At 38.1% G+C, this 23,840-nt stretch overlaps 1 protein-coding gene across 5 annotated transcripts in view; it reads right to left on the reverse strand.

The window, feature by feature from the left end:
* Positions 1-23,840, reverse strand: part of MSRB3 (methionine sulfoxide reductase B3) — a 179,959-nt gene that overhangs the window by 124,148 nt on the left and 31,971 nt on the right. For 4 of the 5 annotated variants that reach the window (XM_084877613.1, XM_084877612.1, XM_084877611.1 and 1 more), the window contains exon 2: positions 3,736-3,862. In XM_084877613.1, the coding sequence (XP_084733739.1) occupies positions 3,736-3,811 (76 nt within the window). In that variant the 5' untranslated portion in view covers positions 3,812-3,862. Of the gene's footprint in view, positions 1-3,735; positions 3,863-16,262; positions 16,331-23,840 lie in introns of all 5 variants that reach the window. The other variant, XM_084877615.1, reaches the window with a different exon arrangement.

Below are 23,840 nucleotides of genomic sequence, written 5' to 3' on the forward strand. Positions count from 1 at the left end.
TTAAAGATAAAGAGACTAAGATCTGGAAAGGTTTACTGATATATTCAAGGTCATGGGAAGTTAATTACAGAGCTGTGGTTAGAGTTTTCTGACTCCTATTCCAGTGCTCTTTTTAATATATAAAAGAAACTGTTAGTAAATTAAGAAGAAATTCCAAGAGAGAAAAATTACCTTTAATTACAAACATGAGCAAACCATAACTCAGATGCACTTAATAAGCTCTAAATTAAAATTATGCTTTACTTAAAAATAAGAAGTAAAGGAAGTCAAAGCTGAAAAATGATAGATCACTCTTCTGGGATATGGCCTTCAAACAGGTCAATCCGGTTATAATCAACTTTAAGAGCCTGTTCCAATTATTTTTTAGTTCTGGAATTATTTCATATTGAATAATACCTGAAATTAGTAGGGTACTGGCTAGGGAGCAGAAATCTTTTTGATTTACAGAGACTTTTGTTGTAATGGGTTTTGACCAGGGAACAATAAATTAAAGCAAGACTTCAAACTTTCACCTTAATTTCCTATATCTCCAATTTTGACCTCTTCCCTCTCTACTTGTACAAAGTAATAAAGACTAGATTTCCCACTTGGATTACATTTTTTTTCCAAAATGTAAATTGTTTATTACTGTTGTACTTAATTTCTTCAACATTTCTATATTTCTACAAGTAAAATTCTGTTTGAGAAATGGGTGATAAAGAATTTGTTAAAATTTATTATTATGCAAATAATGAAAGACTGGCTTTCATAACACTTTAAAAAGTGTGAATGTCTAATGAATTGTTGGGTACTATTCTAGCCAATTCATTTATCAAATTAAAATGGGTTTCCAAGCCAGAAAGACAGAGACTTTCTCTGGGCTTCCAAAGAAATGTGTTCTATACCGATAGGCCTTGAATTCTGGCTCAGCAGGATAAATAGGAAAAATAAAGAAATCAAGATGTCATATTGAGATGGTTACTTCTCAAACATAAAGTACATTTTATTTCATATTAAAATAAAAATAGTTAAGTGAAAGATGGGACAAATTTATTTATTTATTTATTTATTTTTTTTAAATTTGGGAGAGAGAGAGAAAAAAGATGGGACAAATTTAAATGTTTTTAAAAGTCTATTGTACTAGAAAATTATAATATATGTAGGTAGATATATAGATACATGCATATATCTATAGATATGTATAGTAAACTTAGTGAACATTTCTATATGGTGCTTGCTCTATGCCAGTCACTGTTCTAAGCAGTTTTCTCATTATAATCTCTTCATTCTTGCAGCAACCTTTCAGGTGAGTACTATTTATCTTTTTTAAATATGTTTTTATTGATTTCAGAGAGGAAGCAAGAGGGAGAGAGAGATAGAAACATCAATTATGAGAATCATTGATTGGCTGCCTCCTGCATGCCCCCTACTGGAATTGAGCATGCAACCCAGGCATGTGCCCTTGATCGGAATCAAACCCAGGACGTTTCAGTCCACGGGCAGACGCTCTATCCACTAAGCCAAACTGGCTAGGGCCAGGTGAGTACTATTATTACTATTCCAATAATAATACAATGAGGAAGCCAAGGCAAACAGCTAGTTAAGTGGCAAAGCCAGATTTCAAATACAGACTGTGGGTGCTTAAGCACTGTATTATTATGGTTAGTTCTTAAGAATTACCAGCTTTGTTGACTTTATCTTTGAATCATTTTGATATCAACATTTAAAAGGACACTTATATCTCAAAGAATTTCATTATGAAATACTTTAATGCCATTATTGTCATATCCCCAGGAATACCGTTAATTAATAAACTGTTTCTGTAAATACTTAGTCTCTGCTGTGTATAGCAAGCTCATGTTTCAAGAGTTGCGCTGGTGCTCTCACATGTTGGGTCTGTTTTGTTTTTCCCAGTGGGAAACATGTATAAACTAAATAACTTTCAGACTCCAACTGTTATGAGTAATATATAGTTATGAAAAGTTCCACATGGCACAGGGACTACATTGATTAGTGTTCTCCCTCAAACACATACAATTAAACAGATAAACCTTATCAGTTCTACAACCTGAATCTCTCCCTAATCCATCCTTCTTCTTTCCCTACCTACTGTAAGGACCATTGTGAAGGTTCTCAGCACTTCCTGAGTCCCTCAGGCCTCAGACTGCCCCAGTGTAATCCATGGTGGCAGCGCAGGGCCACAGCTGGGTCGGGGAGACAGAGTTGAGAAGAGTGACTGTGGACCTGTGCACTGAGCTCCATTAGTCTCTCATGTCACCACAAATAGACATACAACCTATTTTTTTAAACAGATGTTTACTATGCTAATATAGCTTTAAGACAAATGCTCTGTCTTCCCTTCTAATCAAGGTGCCATTCCTGCCTTCTTGCAGAAACATCTGGAATCTGCACTGACCTTCCACCCTACTAAATCAGTAATCATAAGATGCAAATTAGGTCATGCCATTTCCCCTTCACCCCTTCCCTGAGATTTAAATTCCTTAAAACTTTATATAAGGCACTTCCTGGTTGGCTATCTTTTTTCCCTCATCTCTTCCACTTGCTTCACCTACCCAAGCTGGCCATAATAAATAACCTACATTTCTCTGGACATACCTGGCTTTTCCGGATGTTTTGCCCACGCTACTCCCTATATTAGAAATGTCCTTCCTCCTCTTTGGACACTTGGCTGATTGTTGCTCATAGAATGAGATTCAGCTCAAACATTATATCCTCCATGAAGCCCACCTTAAGCCTCAGAGAACTTCTCTCCTTTCCAAAGCAGAGAGCTAGGACCAGCCTTGTCTGGACTCCCCTAACTTCCCAGGTATAAATACCTTTGGCCTATTCTTAGCACCGTGTGGTTCAATGGTCCTCACACAGCTCCAGCTCCGTTTTGTACTGGTTAAAGCAACCGGCTTGATCTTATTTATCATGATACTCTCGCTGCTTCACACAATGCCTGGCACTCACAATTAATATTCAACTGTGAATATTAATAAACTGGCATCTCTATACAAACAGTAATCAAGATATGTATGTTAATAGAAAATATAAATAACAATGACAATATTCACAGACATATCTGACCATTGTGATTTTTTAAATAAGTTAAATTATTAAACTTATTTTATATAATGAAATTTTGGACTTTCATGCTGCATTTGTTTAAGTGCATAAAATCACATTTTTTTAAAGTGTGGTGGTTCTAATTTAAAAACCAGTTGAAGCATGCTATCTTAGTTCTGTTGATTTGGTCATTTGTTCAGTAGAACATTTTTTTCTTTTTAACTAACTTTATTATATTAAAATTGTTCATTTTAATTTTTTTTTAATTTCCTAAAGGAATGGCCATATGTGGAATAAAAAGTATTTCATTGTCCTTTAACAAGATGAATGTCTTATTTTGTGTGATTTTGGGCAGTTTCTTATCAAGACTGCCAGCCTCTTATGAACAGCATTATGATTTTCAGATGTGTAGTGTGCTTTAAAGAACAAGAAGATATCATGAAATATTAGTGACAATTATATAATGAACTAGAAAACTGCACAATGTTTCCAAGGGTTGTAAGTATTGTGGAAATGAATGTTACTCCAAATAGAGTGGTGATTTATAACCAATTTCCGTCTTCAAATTAGGGCCTACGTAAAAGAAAACGAAATTTGGCAAAGCATTATGGTGTATCATTTCCTGCAGCAGAAACACCCGCCCGCCCGCCCAGTGCCCTCACTAGGTAGAGTGCAAGAAGCAGTGACCTGAGGGAAGCCCGCAGGCTCGGAGGGCCACTGGCTGGCTCTTTGTCACCAAATGCAGCAGGTTGAATGCAGACATCACTGTGCTATCTTCACCAACAAAACGAGAGCCAAAGAACAGGGGCAAGAGCTGAGTAGGAGAAAAAAAGAAAAAAATTAAAACATCACAAATGGTAAACACATCCATTGTACAATTGTTGGTTACGGTTTTATCTGGAACTGAACACGCATACACAGAGCTAATAAATTTCAAACACCTACTTTTCAAATGGTGAGCTTACTTTCAACCCTGGATTATTTATATTTTATGAATAAAATATATACAAGAATAACAGTGTAACCTGTGAACACATTTTCCAAGCCGTTCAGAAAAGAGACGAACTTTTAAAACAGTTGAAAGGAATTAGCATTTACTAAATTTGTACCATGTGACAGGAACTGTCTGGGGCCTAATAAACACATTGTATCATTTCATTCTTGCAGTAAACCTAGGAGGTAGGTTTTATCCCCCAATAAATATGTGAGGAAACCGAGGCTCAGAGGTCCAAGGGCACAAAGCAAATAACCAGTGAAAAGGATTAGAAAACCCTGTAACATCTACTGCAAAGCCATGTTCTTTCCTTACACCACACTGCTTTCTTCCAGCAATATTTGCAAATCGCCCTCCCTGGAGAAGACTATAAAATATTGTAAGATTAAGAGATTTCTTTTATTAGAGTTTCATTTTTTATTAATAGAGAGCCAAATAACCTAGGGACCACTCAGAGACTTCACTTTAGAAACAGTGTTAAGTTTGAACAAAACATAGCGAAGATAAATTTTTCATTTGATTTTATAGTTTATAATTTTTACATTAATTCGGTGAATAATATTCACAAACTAGTCTTAAAAATGGCAAAGAAATTTTTTAAAGTTTTTAGAAATGAGTCTTGTGGAAGAATCTCAAAAATGTGTGAGTAATGAACTTCAGAGAAAAGTGCAGTCGGTATTTTCTTTAAAGTTTTGTACAGTCTTTCTGCTGGTAAAGATTAACTTCAAGTGCAGATGGAAAATAATAGATTAATATTAACTTCTAATATTTTCCTTAAAATTGGCATTATAAGTGACCTTAACCACTACATGCTCAAAAATGGATATAAAATTAATGTCTAGTTCATTTCCTGACCCTCAGCCCCCCAAAATAAAAGTCTGTTCCTGGTCTCTTCTGACCTCCTTGAAGAACAAACACATAATAAACAGTAATATATTTAACCAAATCACTCTGGAGTATATCTGACAGAAATCTGCTTGTATTAACATGCCTGAACTCTGACTTCTCCAAACTAAACTCACTACAAAACTAAAACATTTTTTGTGTGACTAACTGGAGACAAAAGGGAGGAAGAGGGAAGGTAAGTATCATAATGCACAGCCTGAAAGAACCATTAAACGTAAATAAACATGCCATTTCCACGAGTGATTGCAGAGCAGGGGAAAAGAGAGCATTCCTTTGGAGCAGACTACTGACTAATAAAAGATCAAAGGTCTATACCTCACAACACTATAAATAAAAATGTATTTTTTCCTTGTGACCTTCTCTGTGAGGGATAAAGTGTGCACGGTAAATGTAATTACTTAGCAAAGCCACGGCCTCACTGTGCTCCCGCAGCTGATCATAAAACGTCTTCCTATTCTGCTTCATCAACTGCTGTACCAGGCAGCCTGCGCGCCTACCGATGACTGCGGCCATCTGGCTTGTGTCAAAGCCAGCGCACAGGAAGAAAGGGAGTGATGTCACTCTGCAGGTCAGGCAAAGAACAAAGATGCATTCTACAATTAAAAGCTGAGGGCCTCCTATACCCGGGGCCCTCGAGCATGATATGACTGCGTGATTTAATGTTCCCACTCTGTTGCATTTATTTTTACCCAAATAGCCAGGGCTCCATCTAGTGGCAAATTAGTTTTGCCCAGTTTTCTTTAAAAAACCCAGAAAGTGCTACATTAGTGCCAATAAAGTAAAGCAACAGAAATGATAACTTTTTACAAAGTGCAGTCTTTTTATACTGAAGACTACAAAAAAAGAATATTTTTCTCAATGTTCTGCATTTTCAAATCGTACAAAATATGTATTTCATAGAATAGGATTTGATGTAACCCTAATTATTTTTATGTTTTAACCCTAATTATAGCGCAAAAAAAGCTTATTTTTCAAGATGCATGCAAAGTGACATTACTTAAACACTATTCCAAAAATATGTAGCTGAGATGTAAAGTGAAAAACTGTTCTAAAGAATGGATGCTTGTGTTTGTATGCCTTGGTGAAATCAAACTCATAATCTTCCAAAGAACAAAAGAATCATAATTAAAATGGCTCTAACATGTGACACCAGGAGTAATTTATCTCTACAACAGAAAAAGAAATCTTGTTATGCTGTAATGATTTTTTTTAAAAATATATTTTTATTGATTTTCCACAGAGAGGAAGGGAGAGGGATAGAGAGCTAGAAATGTCATGAGAGAGAAACATCGACCAGCTGCCTTTTGCATACCCTCTACTGGGGATGTAGCCGCAACCAATGTACATGCCCTTGACCGGAATCGAACCTGGGACCTTTCAGTCCGCAGACCGACGCTCTATCCACTGAGCCAAACCAGTTTCGGCTTATGCTGTAATGATTTAGCAAAATTAATTTTTCACTAATGTTTTGCCCTTTATGTTTACAGTAAATAAAATAAAACACTTTGGCAAACCTATCTAAAATACAGGATGCATTTACATGAAAGATGGGTTATCATGATGGATGTGTGTGAGCTATGGAGTCAGCTGGCCTCAATTTGAATCCTGGTCCTGCCCCTATCTAGTTGTATTACCTTGGGCAGGTCACTTACCACCTCAATGATTCTAATGTGACAGTTTCAACTCTAAAATTAGTTAATTGGTAAAAAGGACTTGTAACAACTCTTGGTACATAGTATAAGCTCAGCAAATGTTAGCTATTATTATTAAGTGTATAAGTATTGGCTATATTTTTAAATTATAGAATTAAAATTTTCTAATAGTCCATTTATACCAAGTCCTATTTAGAATTAGCAGGCCATTCTCCAAAGACAGAATCCTATTTAGGCCAGAAAGCTAACTGCTCTTTGATGGATTTCCACAATGAATTATCCTAATAAAAAAGTTAGGATAGAGATATCCTAAAAATAACAGTTGATGAAACCCATAGCATGTGGCAGGTACCAGTCTAAGCACTTCACAGGAATATCTTTTTTTTTTTTTTTAGTATATTTTATTGATTTTTTTACAGAGAGGAAGAGAGAGAGATAGAGAGCTAGAAACATCGATGAGAGGGAATCATCAATCAGCTGCCTCCTGCACACCCCCCACCGGGGATGTGCCCGCAACCAAGGTACATGCCCTTGACCGGAACCGAACCCGGGACCTTCCAGTCCGCAGCCGACGCTCTATCCACTGAGCCAAACCGGTCTCGGCAGGATTATCTCTTTTAATCCTCATGGCCTTATGAGATATCTATTATCATTTTCCCATTTTTAGATGAAGAAACAGAGATATAGGGAGGTTAAATAATTTGCCTAAAATATTACAGCTAAGCTAATAAAGAGCAGGTCCCTTGGATAATTGGACTGAATGTTTTAATAGATTTGAATCCAGACCAGCTAGCTTGAGAGCTAGTGCTCTTGATGACTACACAACTGCTGATTAAAAGCCTGAAGTAGTACCAACCCACTCTAGACAATCTGATTCTATGTGTACCTATTAGATTATGTGACTGATAATAAAGCTTAAGGATTCAATTAATACAAGATTATTTGAAGAATCTCTCCCTTGGCACTGAGTGAGAAAAAAAGTAGGGAATTAAGTAAAAAGTGTGAGACATACTCAGATTTCTAGATTTGATCTTTATGTTTCCATGAGATGCAACTTCCCTTTCTCTTTCACCTTTAAATTTTTTCTCCAAACTCCTTGGATACACCTATGATATATCCTAAAGATTCCACCTGAATATACCAAAGCTCCAATATGTTAATTATACGGTACTTTTGAGGGCCAAGCTAACAGTCACCCCCAAAAAAATAAAATTAAAGTTTCAATTTGTTAGCTTTCTTCCCACTGCACTTCCTGAGGTGCCTGGGTGAGGTCACTAGCCAGACACAATTCTCATCCTAAAAGAAGCAAAAGAAGCTCATGTTTCTGAGTGGTGACAATATTTGGCAAAAGAATGAGCATTAGACATCCTGTAGAAATCAGCATTAAACAAGGGCCACCAAGAACATCTCTAATTCTCAAGTTTATCCTCAACTTCCTCACTTTTGTATTGCCTTTGACTCAAATACTTGAATAGATGAAAAACATTTATAGATAATCAACATGTTTTTGTCAGACACAACTTATGCATCTTTCTCATTTCCCATAGTAACTAGCACATCATTCTGAAAATATCTGGTGTTAAAAAACACTGGTTGAAGAATTCTAATAAGCAATATCACACTATGTGTTAAGAACAGAATCAGATTACACAATTATCTATAATTCTCTGCTGAAAAGTTTTCATGATTCCCCATTGCATATTGCAAAGTCTCCCGAACCATATTATGAGAAACAGGAAATACCCTTTCAAGCAAGTTAAGTAGTCAAACAACTGTGGAAATGCTACCCAGTATAAAGGGTCTGAGAGGCTTTGCAGTGAATACACTTGCTTTGTCTCAGTTGATGCCTCTCACATAGTTTTGACCATAGAAAACCCCTTTTTTCCCCCTATCACCATCCCGAGCGACACATTCTGGTAAATCCTTTGGATAAAGTCCAAATTCCAAAACAAATCATCTAAAGTTTTAAATATTCAGCCTTTCTCTTGCCATAATCACATCCCACTCCACACCATGCTAGTCCCATACCAATATACTAGTACTCGTAATTTCACCCAAATAGATCCACTGTTTCCTACTTCCACCTCCATGTCTTTCTTCATCCCACATCCTCACTCTTCCTGTCACCACTCCCACCTCCCACCTCTCCAATATGGTCCCCACTGAGGCACCAGGCATGCTGTTATATCTCCTATAACACTTTTCAGAGCACTGATTTGCTTATATCTCTGCCTCTCTTTTCTAGATTATACATGTCTTAAGTGCAGGGACAGTGTCTTTTTCATCTCAGTGCCTGGCACCATTCATTGAGTGAAAAAAGATGACTATGTAAAGGACTAATTCTATGGAATTGATGGTTTAGAATCATCATTTCCCACCCTGTTCTCTCTGGTATCTCAACTGTTAATGGTTCTTAAAAGTAGTAATTAGAATTAAAACCAGCTGGTTCCTTCATAGGAATCAGCAGTTGTTATGAAGGTGGGAGGTTGAAAATGCATTCTGACTTGACACCCAAAGATAATTTAAATGTCCTATTTTGATTTTTTTTTAAATTTATTTCTCCATCTCTTCTCCCCCACCCCACCCCACCTCCACTTCCCAGAAATCTGACATCCAAAAATTTGATTTAAATTAGTTTGTTAGTTTTTTGTTTGGGTTTATTTTTATTCACTTTTACTTTTTTCCTTGCAATTGAATTATAAAATGCCAAAAGATGGTATAAACAATGAATCCAAAGAATTCACAAAGTTGATAATTAGCTCCAGAATAAATGAGCTGACTGTGCTAGTAGATTTAAAGGGTCAAACCTAAAGGTCAAATCCCTTTCCAATAAATGACAAAGGAATGTCTACATCAGTGGTCTTTCACAGCTAGTAAAATGTCCCCCCAAAACTGCAGGGGTCAAAAGAGAGTTGACATATAAGTTCTTTGGTTATATGCAAAAACCATGGACACAGATAATAAAGCAGTGAAGTCCTGGGAAAGTGGAGAGGGGAGTGGGAAGGAGGGGGGTAAACAGGGGTAAAAGGGTGACATCCATGATATTTTCAGCAATACAGATAAATTTTTTTTTAAAAGAGTTGATAAATTTGAATTTTGTCAAGTAAAGACAAAATAAATACAAAAAGACCCAAACTTTAATTTCACCACAATAGATAAAGAGCATTCTTTTGAATAGAATATATTTAGTTTTAGGGGGAAAATTTTTCGTTGCTGCTATTTTTCTCATTTCATTATTAAAGAAGAAACTTCATTGTGGTGGGCCAGCTTTTGGGAACCACTATTCTAAGTGTCTACTATAAAGTGCTATAAAAACATTTTTGTTCCTATCAGCACAGTGCCTGGTACCAGTTATGCTCAACTAATTTTTGTTGAATGAGCTGATCACTCATTTACTTGTTGAAATCAATAGGCCAATAGGTAGAATTGGGCATCCTGTTTGTTAAGCAGAGATCTTTTTGTGTTTGTTATAAGAAACACCAGGACCCTGGCTATTCAAATCCTCAGCCAATTCTCCAAACCATTTTGAGATAACAGCTCCATATTTTTAGATTAGTGTGTAGGTAAGTAATATCGCTTTACATGCATTTTGCAGAAATAGCTGCTTTTTCACTATAACTAGCCTAAAGAAAAATACCATTTCTTCCTTAAGTAATATCCCCTATTGATTATTTGTTAATAGTCCCCACAAAACTTGATAGAACTGAAACTCTAAGTCTCTCAGAAGATATTTTATACTAGAGGCCCAGTATACACGATTCGTGCACTGGGGTGAAAGGGGTACTCATCCCAGCCTGTGCCCTCTTGCAGTTCGGGACCCCTCGGGGAATGTCCACCTGCTGGCGTAGGGGGATTGGGCCTAAGCCAGCAGTCAGACATCCCTTTCCCAGTCCAGGGCTCTCACAGTCCTGGACCCCACGCTTCTTACCGCCCGCCTGCAGTGGTGTCAGAAGAGGCTCCTGCCACTATCGCTGTGCTTGCCAACTGTGAGCCCAGCTCTGGCTGAGTGGCACTCCCACGGGGGAGCACACTGACCACCAGGGGGCAGCTTCTACTCTGAGCATTTGCCTGCTGGTGGTCAATGCACATCATAGTGAGTGGTCGTCCCACCGTTCAGTCATTTGCATATTATGCATTTACTATATAGGATGGTTGATTTTCCTTATTGAAAATATTCTTCACCTGACTTTTCTATGATACTAAAAGCTATCACTTTCTTTCTCCTGTTCCAAAAATTGCTTCTCTATCTCTTGTGATATTTCCTTCTGATTTTCAAATTGTAATTGTGCTCCAGAGCTACCCCTTAGGTATCTTCTGAACTTATCACTACTTAATCTCTTTCTTGCAGATCTCACCTATTCTTACAACTTTAACTACCATTTGTTGACAGATAACTATAGAGATCTAGCTCTATGCCAGGCAGTTGTGGCTTATTGGTTGAGTATTGACCTAAGCACCAAGCGATTGCCAGTTTGATTCCAGGTCAGGGCACATCCCCAGTAGGGGCATGCAAGAGACAGCAAATTGATGTTGCTATCTCTTTCTCCCTTTCCCTTCCTCTCTCTCTCTCAAATCAATAAAAATATATACTGGCTAGCTGGCATAGCTCAGTGGTTGAGCATCAACCTATGAACCTAGAGGTCATGGTTCAATCCCAGGTTGGATCACATGCCTGGGTTATGGGCTCGATCCCCAGTGTAGGTGTGCAGGAGGCAGTCGATCAGTGATTCTCTCTTATCATTGATGTCTCTATCTTTCTCTCCCTTTCCCTTCCTCTCTGAAATCAATAAAAATATATCTAGAAAAATAAATACATAAAAATATATGTTAAAAAAATAAAAGATCTAATTCTAACATTGAAATAATCTCTAATGCTGTATCTTCTAATATCTACCGGGTAATAACAATATTGACTTATGAGAACAATCAAAATGGCAGCATAGGTAAATATCTATACTTGCTGCCTCTCACAGCCACATCAAAACTCTAACTACAAGACAAAACAAACATTATCCAGAACCATGGAAGAGCTGGTTGACTGGAAGTTCTACAACTAGAAGGAAAGAAAAAAGTACACTGAGACTGGTAGGAGATGCACAGGTGCAGAAGTACAGAGGTACGGAGGCACGTGCAAAACGGGCTGACAACTGAGTGCGCTGTTGTTTTTTTCAATCAGGAGGGAGCTACAAGCTCCTGATTGCTCTGAACTCCAATTCTGGGCAAGACTCTAGGGAGCCAGACACATATGGGGAGAAACTGGACTGTCTGGCATTGGGATGAAGTGCGAGGATGGCTTTCTCTCAGAGGTTCTCGCAGCTATCATTGTTCCTGCACAGAACCACAGGACACAGAGACCTGGGTACCTCACTGGGGCGGGGCTAGCTGGCAGCCATTGCTGTTTGCTATGCCCTTGTGATTCCCTGAGACCCTGCCCCACTCAATTTACAACCCCCCCAAGCTGTTCGCAGAGGCTTTTGCATATGAATGTCCTGGCCTGTCTCCTAAAACCTGTCAAACTGCACCTGGGTAGGAGTGCCCCAGAGCTTCCAAAAGAAGGCATAAGGCCCTGTAGCAGCAGCCTGCATTGCTTCACAGCTGGGCTTCATCTGGCACTTACAAAATCCAAACCAAGAGGAAGAATCTGCAGATCTCTCTGTAGCTCCTGTTGAATGGCCTTAGGCAGGGGCTAACTTTGCACCACCTAGGAGATCCAAGAGCCAGTGTACCGAGTGGTCAGAGTGAGACCATACCAGATTACAACTATTCACATTCATAAGCAACACACTCAAGGGGCAAACTCAGTGAGCACCAAAGCCCACTGAAGCAAATCCTGCCCCATAAGGGTGTTTCCAGTACAGCATTCTCCAATTGTAGACATAACTGGTCCTCACCACCAATTGGCCTTGAGATCAGTTCCTCCAGTGATACTAACAGCAATCAAGGCTTAACTTCAACAAGACTGTGCACAAAGCCCACAAAGAGCTGCATTAAGAGGACACCTAGTACAAACGGCCACTCTATCAACACATGGAAGCAGCCAAAATGCAGAAACAAAGAAACAGGTCACAAATGAAAGAAATGGAGGAAAGCAAACTACTGGATATAGAGTTCAAAACCACAGTTATAAGGTTACTCAAGAATCTTCTAGAATCCTCTGAGAAATTTAGTGAAACCCTCAAGGATATGAAAAAGGACCAATCAGAAATTAAGCATACACTGACTGAAATAAAGAATAATATACAGAGATCCAACAGCAGACTAGAAGATCCTAAGAATCAAGTCAAAGATTTGAAATACAAAGAAGCAAAAAACACCCAATCAGAAAAGCAAAAAGAAAAAAGAATTTAAAGATATAAAAATAGGGCAAGGAGCCTCTGGGACAACTTCAAGTGTACCAACAGCCGAATTATGGGGGTGCCAGAAGAAGAGAGAGAACAAGATATTGAAAACCTATTTGAAGAAATAATGACAGAAAACTTCCCCTACCTGGTGAAAGAAATAGAATTACAAGTCCAGGAAGTGCAGAGAACCCCAAACAAAGGCAATCCAAAGAGGACCACACCAAGACACATCATACATCATGCCATAGGACAAAAGACAAAGAGAGAATATTAAAAGCATCAAGAGAAAAACAATTAGTTACCTACAAGGGAGTACCCATACAACTGTCAGCTGATTTCTCAACAGAAACTATGCAGGCAAGAAGAGAGTGGCAAGAAATATTCAAAGTGATGAATAGCAAAAACCTGCAACCAAGATTACTCTACCCAGCAAAGCTATCATTTAAAATTGAAGGTCAGATAAAGAACTTCACAGATAAGAAAAAGCTAAAGGAGTTCATTATCTCCACATCAGTATTATATGAAATGCTGAAGGGTATTCTTTAAGAAGAGGAAGAAGAAAAAGGTAAAGATAAAAAATTATGATCAACAAAAATGACAAAAATATATATCTATCAACAAGTTTATTTGAAAATCAAGTAAATAAAAAATTTGATGAACAGAATAAACTGGTGAATGTAATAGAATCAGGGGCATAGAAAGGGAGTGGACTAAAATTCTCAGGGGGTAGGGGTTTAGGGGTTGCAGGAAGAGATTGGACAAAAATCTTACACCTATGGATGAGGATGGGGGAGGACGGAGGATAAGGACATGGGATGCAGTGGGAATCAGATGGAGGGGAGCTTTAAGGGGGAAAAAAGGAAGAACTGTAATAATCTGAACAATAAAGGTTTATTAAAATATATATTGCTGAGACTGGTTTGGCTCAGTGGATAGAGCGTCGGCTTGGGGACTGAAGGGACCCGGGTTCGATTCCGGTCAAGGGCATGTACCTTGGTTGCGGGCATATCCCCGGTAGGGGGTGTGCAAGAGGCAGCTGATCGATGACTCTCTCTCATAGATATTTCTAGCTTTCTATCTCTCTCCCTTCCTCTCTGTACAAAATCAATAAAATATATTTAAAAAAAAAGTTTGAAAAAAAAAAATATATATATATATGGTTTGCATTTGCACACTTAGGTTCTAATGTACAAGGCAGTTAATATTGTTATTCAAATATTTTCCAAGTGTACATCTTACTATGATATTGCTAATGATAGTCAATTTTGAGCACTTGAACTAGGTGACTGTGTATGTGTGCATATAATATTATTTAATCTTCACATCAACCCTGAGCTAGGCATTCCTATATATAGCAGTCTTGGTACTATTTTCCCAATGTTTCTGGCTCTTCATTTTCCAGGCACATGGCAAGAATGTATTTCCTGGCCAAGCCCCTGTGGTTGAGTGAAACCACATCACTAGTTCTGAGCACTAAGTTGTGAACAGAAATGATAATGGGTGTCACTTCTGAGCCAGAGTACGTCAGTTGTTAACGTGAGACTCTCCAGGTCTTCCTTTCCCACTCCAACAGTGACCAGCAATGTTCTATAATTAGATGGTGGCTGCTCCATTAACCATGACCCTGGAGCAAGGAGACATCTAGCAGAGTTCCCATCTAACAGATGATGAACATGCATTGCAAGCAAGAAATAAATTTTCAGTGTTTTAAGCCACTGGGATTTGGGAATTGTGTGTTCCAGCAGAAACTAAGGTTCATAAAATAGCTTGTTTGAGGTCATATGAGGTTAGTAGATGACAGAGCTGGATTTGAACTAAGTCTATTTTAATCTCTTCTACTTCATTATAAATTCCTCAGGGCAGGAATTCGTGTCCACATTGCTGTCCTTGTTTGGGAAAACAAGGGGGTCTGAAATGATGAGAACCCCTTTGCCAAAGACAATGAGACCACCTTGAAGAGCCCAGAGTCTCTCATTAGTCATCCCTTCTATTTCTAAATATTTCAAAGAGATTCTTACCTTGGCCCGAAGATACTGCTCTCCTCTCATATTGAGACATCAAGGGCTAGGAGAGAATTACTTTGCCTTGCATCAACTGGGGCTTACAAACTGGTCCAAGCCCTTCAAGAACTAAGATTTCACTCATCTGTAAAATTGATTGAGTAGCTCCTGGTCACAATAAAATGACTGAATATCAAGATCTCATTTCCTGAAGTGATTGAAAGCTCCCTGGAATACTAAACACATTCAATGCATCTTCTCTTATTGATCTAATAAGTCAGCGCACAAATGCAGACCTTAGAAATAAATGCCTTGCTTTTAATCAATCTATTATATAAAATTATTTTAAAAACTATTCATTTGTCATGATGCTAGAAAAATGTGTATCCTTTCCAGTGGCCCAGAGATCATAACCCTGGACCTAAGTAGATGGAACCGTAGTAATAATTCACTTTTTTGACCTATAAGTAAACAGTGTGTGTGTGTGTGTGTGTGTGTGTGTGTGTGTGTAAAGTTTAGAAACAAAAACTTGGCTGTGGCCTCAGAACAGAATGTAAACATTAGTAATTTCATAATTTAAAACAAAAATGCATGTAGCTAATACAATATAAAGAAGGCCAAAAAGAAAGGCAGAAGAAATGGTAAAAGTATGGAGAACCCTCATCATATAAAGAGATACTAACTAGATTAGAAAATTCTAGTCGACCTCTAGAATCCATTCTTCCTTCTTTGTCTTAGTAATAGAAACTTCTGAAAATTTAGCTGAAAATACAGCTACATTTCTCAGCCTCCCTTGCTGGGTTGTGAACATTATGCTCAGTTTTGGCCAATGGAATATAAGTCAATACAATGTGTGATCTTTCAGGTCACCTCCTTTAAAGAGAGTCACTTGCTTCAGACTTCTTCCCCTGGGAAATGGCAGTACACCTGGACCATGAGATGAAAGCTACTTGATGAGGAAGACAGATTTGGCAGGTCATGAGGCAGAGCTATCCAACCTTGGGCTATTAACTATCTTTGGTTATTATGGGGGAGAAAAATAAAGTTCCACTTATGTAAGTCACTCTACTTAAAATCTTTTTTTGTTACAACAGTTTGGCATGTAGCCTATCAAAAGTTGATAAACAAATACTATATTATTTAATGTTAAAAAAAATAAACATGGCAATTAAAAAACAACAGAACACTAAACAGAAGAGAGAGCAGACAAATCTTTATTTTTCATAACTGGATATTACCTGAAATTGATGAGCTAAAAAATAGTGCTATACCTATATGGACTAAAATTAGGGAACTACTAGAATGATTTTTAAAACATTATTTCAGAGGAGTGAGACAGAGATGGGGAAGAGTGGAATTGGACACTGTTGCTTTTCTTCTTAGGTTCCCCTGTATCAAGAACCTTGTGCAGGTTTATTATTAAAATTAAGCTTATGACCCTGGATGGTATGACTCCATTGGTTGGGCATCGTCCAGTGCACCAAAAGGTTGCTGGTTCAATCCCTGGTCAAGGCACATGCCTGGGTTGCGGGCTTGATCCCTAGTGTGCAGGAGGCAGCTGATTAATGTTCTGCTTTCAAATCATTCTTTCTCTTTCTCTTTCCTTCTCCTTCCTCTCTCTCTAGCACTCAATATTTTTTTAAATAGAGCTTATACATGCAAAAAAGATGCAGTGCCACAACAGACTGTTTCATCTAAATAAACACTAATGCAGGCTGACTAAATTCTATGCTTTTAACTATAAACTATAGTATCTATAACACTAAAATACTCATTTTAATGAGTTTAATACAAGCCCTTAAAATATGTATCCTTATATAATGTTTTAAATATTTTAAATTAGAACTTTGTGGATCCCTGGCAGGGAAGCTCAGTTGGTTAGAGCACTGTTCAATATGCCAAGGTTGCACATTCAATCTCTGGTTTGGGCACATACAAGAATCAACCAATGAATGTATAAATAAGTGGAACAACAAATCGATGTTTTTCTCTCTCTACCTAAAATCAATAATAAAATATTTATCCCTAGCCCATTTGGCTCAGTGGACAGAGCACTAGCCTGCAGATTGAAGGTCCCGGATTCATTTCCAATCAAGGGCACATACCTCAGTTGCTGGTTCCCAGGCCTCAGGATGCATTCAGGAGGCAATCAACAGATGTGTCATCAATGTTTCTCTCTCTCTCTCTCTCTCTCTCTCTCTCTCTCTCTCTCTCTCTCTCTCTCTCTTTCTCTCTCTCTCTCTTTCTCTCTAAAATTCAGCAGAAAGATATCCTCGATTGAGGATTAAGAAAAAGAAAAATAAGTAAATAAATGTTAATAATAATTATTTTTTTAAAAAAGAACTTTGCCACCATTTTAGGAACAGAAAAGTTTTAGCACTGAAATAGCAAATAAATATCTGCTCTTGTATTATAATTTTAGCATCCTTCCTCTCCAAGTTCAGTACTTTGTTACACAAGTAAGAAAGTTATGAAATAAAGTTCTCATGATGGGATGCACTGTCTTTAGTTATATATAACAGATAAAGGAGATGTTTTATGAAAACGAACTCCTTCTAATCTACTGAAAGGTAAATATTAATGGCCTCTCTCAGCTAACCTTTGATACCATGTTGAACTTAGGAGGGAGGAGGAGCCCTGAATAAGATCATAATGTGAATAAGATCATAAACTATTTGCAAAATATTCTTTTGACTTTGTCCTACAGTGGTGTTCTCTGCTAATTTTAGGTGACTAAATAGTGATTTTAAAAGAAATGATGGGAGTATTTGGATATGATAAAGAGTTTGAAGTATTCTATGTATACCTCAAACTCTATTATCCAAATACTCCCATCCACCCAGCCACTAAACCTCAAACCTGGGAGTCCCGTTTAATCATTTTCTATTTTAACCACTCATACCCAATCAATACTTAGTGCTGTCCATTTTATTTCCAAGATATTGTTCTAACATATCCTTTTCTTCTCTCATCTAGCATACAGTGCTGGGCTCTTACTGGATTTCCTGCCTGCCCTGACTCCCCTCTTACCACCCTCCACACTGCTGCAGGAGCGCTGTGGACCAGCTCTGCCTCAGAGCCCTGCTTCACTGTGCACTAGCAGCTACGAGAGAAAATGCAGCCTGTCTATTTCGGCAGCAAGACCTAGCAGGCATGCTCTTTTCCTGCTTGTGTAACATCAGTCCCCAGCACTCCCTGGCATGCTCCATGAACTCTCTTGTTCTTTCTCTCTAGTACTTCACACAGTGCCTGACCCTTAGTAGTCACTCAATAAGTATTTGTTGACTAAATAAATATTCTCTTCTGATAACAGCCAACTACCTATCGTTTCCAACACACCATTTTTACTTTCACCATACCTCATCATATATTCCATATTAATAAACTCTTCCATCTTAACTTTCAAGACCCAGTTTAAATATCATCTCCTGTGGAAAACTTCTTTACAGCTATTCCCCTCACCTTTCTCTGTGTCCCTTCCATTAGAAAATGAGTCAGTTCTTCCTCTGTACTACTTCCTGCTTCCATACTTCTGTTTCAATGTCCACTATTTCATGCTGGGGTGTTAGGTTTATACATGCCTCTTATAAACTCCTTGAGAGTAGTCAGTGACATTCACCTCTGACAGAGGTGAACCAACAGATGTTTTCACAGGACTGAACTCAAATGTGACTTCCTCTCTGTCCCCCATCTCTGTGCTTAAAGTCCACACCCTAGGAATAGTGTCCTGTAGTGCGCCTAGGGATGTGCTATACAGGAAGGAGGCAGACCTTCCTGTATAGGGATCAAATTCTGACTCCAGCTGATAAATCTTGAGCTAGTTACTTTCTCTGATTATCGGTTTCCTTATCTGCATAATATATTCATTACATTTCATTAAGTTTTGGAAGGATTAAATGAGATAAAATGTTTGAAAGTAACTAACTGTTCAGTGAATTTTACTTCCCTTACTGAGAAGGAAAAGCAGAGGAAGTCTGAGATATCATGTAGAGGCAGAGGGAGAGAATGAGAGAGAGAGGGATAATATGTGTGTGTGAATATGTTGGAGGGTTTAGTTTAGTTTCGTGTTGAAAATGGTAACAATGAGGCGATTGTCTAACACAGTGATTTTCAACCAGCGTGCCGTGGCAGGCACACTGTTGTGCAGCGAGAATTTTTAAAACATGCAATACCTGACATGCAATTTAGTCAAGGGCACTGACCTCTTTTCCCTTAGATTATCAAATAAAAACATAAGAGCCAATACAATAGCCATCAGTGTGAATGAATTTTTGTCAGATAAGCAAAAAATAAAAATAAATTTTTTTTTTAGTCCCAGAATTTTAGTAAGTAGTTTATGTGTGCCATGGAATAAAAAAAGGTTGAAAATCAAAGTCTAACAGATAAAACTAAGATCAATTTAAGATTAACTTTTCTATTTTAGTAATGATATTTTAGTGACTGTAAAAACGATCATTATCTTTGACCAAAATAAGAAAAATTTCAAGTTTTGGAACTAACTGTTTCAGTTAACCATAGAGAGTTAGCACACCTTATGTATGAATGAAGCAACTGTACTAATAAAACAGAAATGTGACAAAGTAAACTTTTGGTTAACTCTAATTTAAACATCTCAAAAGGAGTTATAAAATATTGTTGCAATTGAACTAAAACTGCCCATATCACTCACTCGAAAATAAAATTGTTCTAGAAATTAAAACTAATTTTGCACCATGACCTTTAGAATTATCTACAGCATTGTAGGTATTGAATTCCCAGTAGTAACCTTGTGACTGACACTAATTTGTCATCTGAATGTCAGTAAATTGCTTCTTGATTCTTCTTCCATATAGAATAATAGCAACTTTTTTCATTCCATAATTACACTAGTATTTACAGTCATGTTATTCTAAAAGCATTTTCTAGCCTCCTAATTATGCTTTTTAAAATTCATTCCTCTTATCAATTAAATGTTGTTTTGCAAGGGAGTGTGAACATGTGATATAACAGCCTGTAATTCCCTGAGATACCAGGAGAGCTCAGAAAATGTGTATGGGTACATTTTTCCCCACCCACAAAAATAAAAAATAAAAAAGGCACTCTAGGACAGGCTCTAGCCAAATAATATTTGAATCAAAATATCCCTAAGACTGCCCAGCCAGTGTGGCTCTCTGGTTGAGCACTGACCTATGAATCAGGAGATCAGGGTTCAATTCCCACCAGGATTGCAGGCTCAATTCCCAGAAGGGGGCATGCAGGAGGCAGCTGATCAATGATTCTCTCTCATCATTGTTTCTATTTTTCTCTCCCTCTCCCTTCCTCTCTGAAATCAATTATTTATATATATATATTTTAAAAAAATATATGCCTAAGACTGCTTGGCCATTATGGCTCCGTGGTTGAGCACTGACCTATGAACCAGAACATCATGGTTGGATTCCTGGTCAGGGTATATGCCTGGGTTGCAGCTCAGTCCCTAAAACTGGTGAAGTAAAGGTTTAAAGGTAGGTATAATCACATATGCAGTAGTGAAACTAAAAATGAAGAGGCCCACTCTGAAAAACTTCTATAGATGTAGTGCAGAGAGGATGTATTGAAAAAAGAGCCAAATCCCAACTCATCTCTTGTGTGAACATTGTTCCTGCAAGTTAGTGAAAGAGAATCTAGCTAGGATTCTAATTAGAAGCAGCCAAAGACAGACAGCAGGTAAGTCACATGTATGGGGAGCTTAGTAACTAGCACAGGGTATAATGGGACCCAACAGGCAACTGTGGCAAGCATTTCTGCTATTGAAAGCCACAGCTCCAGGGGTTGTGTGGCAATATTCTTGCCTAGTGTACCAAAGATTTGGGAAGCGCTGCCATGGCTGACTTTTCAAAAAATAGGCAAACCTGGAAAATACTAGGAGTCCTCCCCTAGAAATACTAGATGTCGCTGGGGATCCAAGAAAAGACACTTCAGCCCTAAGACAACAAACACTCATGAAACAGCCACCTGTACTAATAGTTCTGATGCTGCTTCCCTCCTCTCTACCCTGAAGCCACTGGAATCTGAAAGTTAAACTCATGCTGTTGTTATTAACCTAGTTATCATAACAGGAAAAGAGCAAAGAGGGAGGCCAACAATTTAGGCATGTTATTTGGGCAACTTTGCCAGAAAGCTGCAGCATTACACTCCCCAGGGACCCACCTTTCCTGCAGATCACTGTGGGAGGGGTCTGGACAGGGAGGAGGATGGATGCATTTGCAGTAAGACTGGGTGATGGAGGGAGGATACTTTGTCAGTCACACCTGGGAACAGGTCACTGGCCGGAATGGACATGGCCACTACAAGGGTGAGAAATTTGGACATTTAATCCCGTAAACAAAGAAACTTGCTCTCTTGGTCCTCTCAGCACACTTGGCTCATGACTCACGCTTGGCTTCTGGGCATTCTCCCATGTGGCCCATGGCCAGGTAGACCCCACACACAATGGACTAATGGGCTGTTCACTAGCCTGATGCTGAACTAGACCCGGCTGCACCATGGAAAGAAAACTCTGGACACTGGCTTTGCTTTGAGCTCTACTGAAACCCCAGCTACACTTCTTCTATGACTGGAATGGGACTTTGGAAACACAGGGATGTAATTCTACACAAATTAAAATCACTCATCCTCTCGTGTGAGCCTTAGAAAATTCTTTTTCTCAAGATATCATAAGGACCCCACCTCCCCCAGCGTCCAGTGGGGAAGATGACATCCCAATTTCTCCAATAATAAAGCCACAGTAAACATAAACTTTTCTCTTCTGCCCTCTATCACCCTGAAAATTTAGGAACACATACCACATAGAAGACTTCTCATTCCCCAAACCGGGCAAACCTCTGCTGCATTCATCCCCTACTCTATTTTACAAATAACTGCTGGGGATGAAGTGAGAAACAACATGCCATGGTCCCTGCCACCATAACTCATACATATTAGTGAGAAAAGTATTATTAACAAGGGCAAAAAGATCACAGAGAGACAAAGAAGGAATAAACATCTTATATAACACGAGTAGTCTAGTTTGGGAAAGCATAAGAACATGTGACATTTAAACTAAGAATTAAGTAAAAGTCTGTGTTGCCCAGATTAAGAATCAGAGAAGTATTCCAGACAAAGAAAAAGACCAGCAGTGGCCCTGCGATCAGAGTGAGCATAGCCCATTGGAGGTTATGAAAGAAGAGCAGTGTGGCTGGACAGCATGAGGAGTAGAGGGGGTAGGCTAACAAGGTAGGCAGAGAAGCAAATCTTGGAACATATACCAAGATTTTTATTTGTGTAGAATTACATCCCTGTGTTTCCAAAGTCCCAGGGTAGGGCAAAAGGAGGTTTACAATTGTGAGTACGCAAAACGCAATTTATTCTTGTACTATTATTCATTAATTATCGTATTATTTTTCCGTACAAATAACTGTAAACATATTTTTGCCTCATCTTGAATATGAATTTGAAACTTCATTCTAAAGAGAAAGGGAAATAACCTAAGCAGAGTAACATAATCAGATATGCAAATTAAAAAGATTCCATAACTGAAAGGTAGGAAATGGCTCAAGCAACTGCACAAATGGTAACATCCTTTACTACACTAGGGAACAAGATGGGAGACTTTAGCTTAGGCAGGAAAAAAGTTAAATTTTTGATATGTTGAAGGTACCTAAGATTCAGCCATCCAAATGGAAATGATATAAGGGCAAGTGGGTATAGAGGACTGTGCCTTAGTAAACAAAACTGGGTTTCTGGGTAGATTTAGGGTAATTAATTTTATATGGATATAACTGAAGCTATGGAATAAATAAAACTAATAAAATGTGTAGAATGAATCAAGAAAATGTCAGAGTCCTAAGGAACGTCAGCATTTAGAGTTGACCTGGAGAAGAAAGAACTAGCATATAGAATGAGCAAGAAGGAGCAATAACCAGAGATGGAAGAGGTCCAGGAAAATCTTGCCCCAGAATGACAATGATGGTGATGATGATTGGGATGATGATAATGATGTTACAGGCTAATGTAATTACATATTATCTCATTTATAATTACAACAACCTATGCAATAGAAACAATACTATCTATAAGTGAAGAAATTGGAGCACTGATAATTTAATTAAGTTGCGTAAGATCACAAATCTAGCAAAACCGTTAAAAACCAAGAGAAAAAACTATGTCTAGGAGTGAGTGGTCAATATACTAAAGGCCCTGAAGTCAGAAAGATAGGGACCAAATTGAGTCTTTTGCGTTTAATGATATTGGCACCATTAGTGGCTCCAGTCAGAGCAGTTTCAATAGAATAGTGTGGATGGCTCTTCTTTGTAGACCTTATCCATCAACAATTATCAATTTTGCTACCAGCACTGTGATCCAAACTATTATCAACTCTGACCAGAACCACTGAACTAGCCCTAAAAGGAATGTAGGGGGTATCTGACCCCTACAATCCGTTATCTCCAAACAGTAGCCAGAGTGATTATTTTTTTTAAATCTTGAAAGCATTGTTTTGTTTTATTTTATTTTTTTATTGTTTAAAGTATTACATATGTCTCCTTTTTCTCCCATTGACCTCTCCTGGCCACTCCTACCTCCCAACACATGCCCTCACCCCACTAATGTCTATGCCATTGGTTATGCTTATATGCATGCATACAAGTCTTTTGGTTGATCAGAGTGATTATTTAAAAATGCAAATCAAATCTTGACAATGCCTGCCTAAATCCTCTAAGGGTTTCTATCACATATAGTAATATCTCATTCTCATACTGGTCTAAAACCCTATATGATCTGACCCTCCCTTTACCCTCAATTCTAACCATTTTCCCTCTTGCTCCTACCACAAAATGTTTTTCTCACTCTTTCCAAACTGAATGAAAGTCCCTCATCTCTCTGGTTCATACTGCATCCCCAG

Source organism: Pipistrellus hanaki, assembly GCF_964339955.1.
Source record: "Pipistrellus hanaki genome assembly, chromosome: 3".
In the NCBI taxonomy this organism is placed as follows: Eukaryota; Metazoa; Chordata; class Mammalia; order Chiroptera; family Vespertilionidae; genus Pipistrellus; species Pipistrellus hanaki.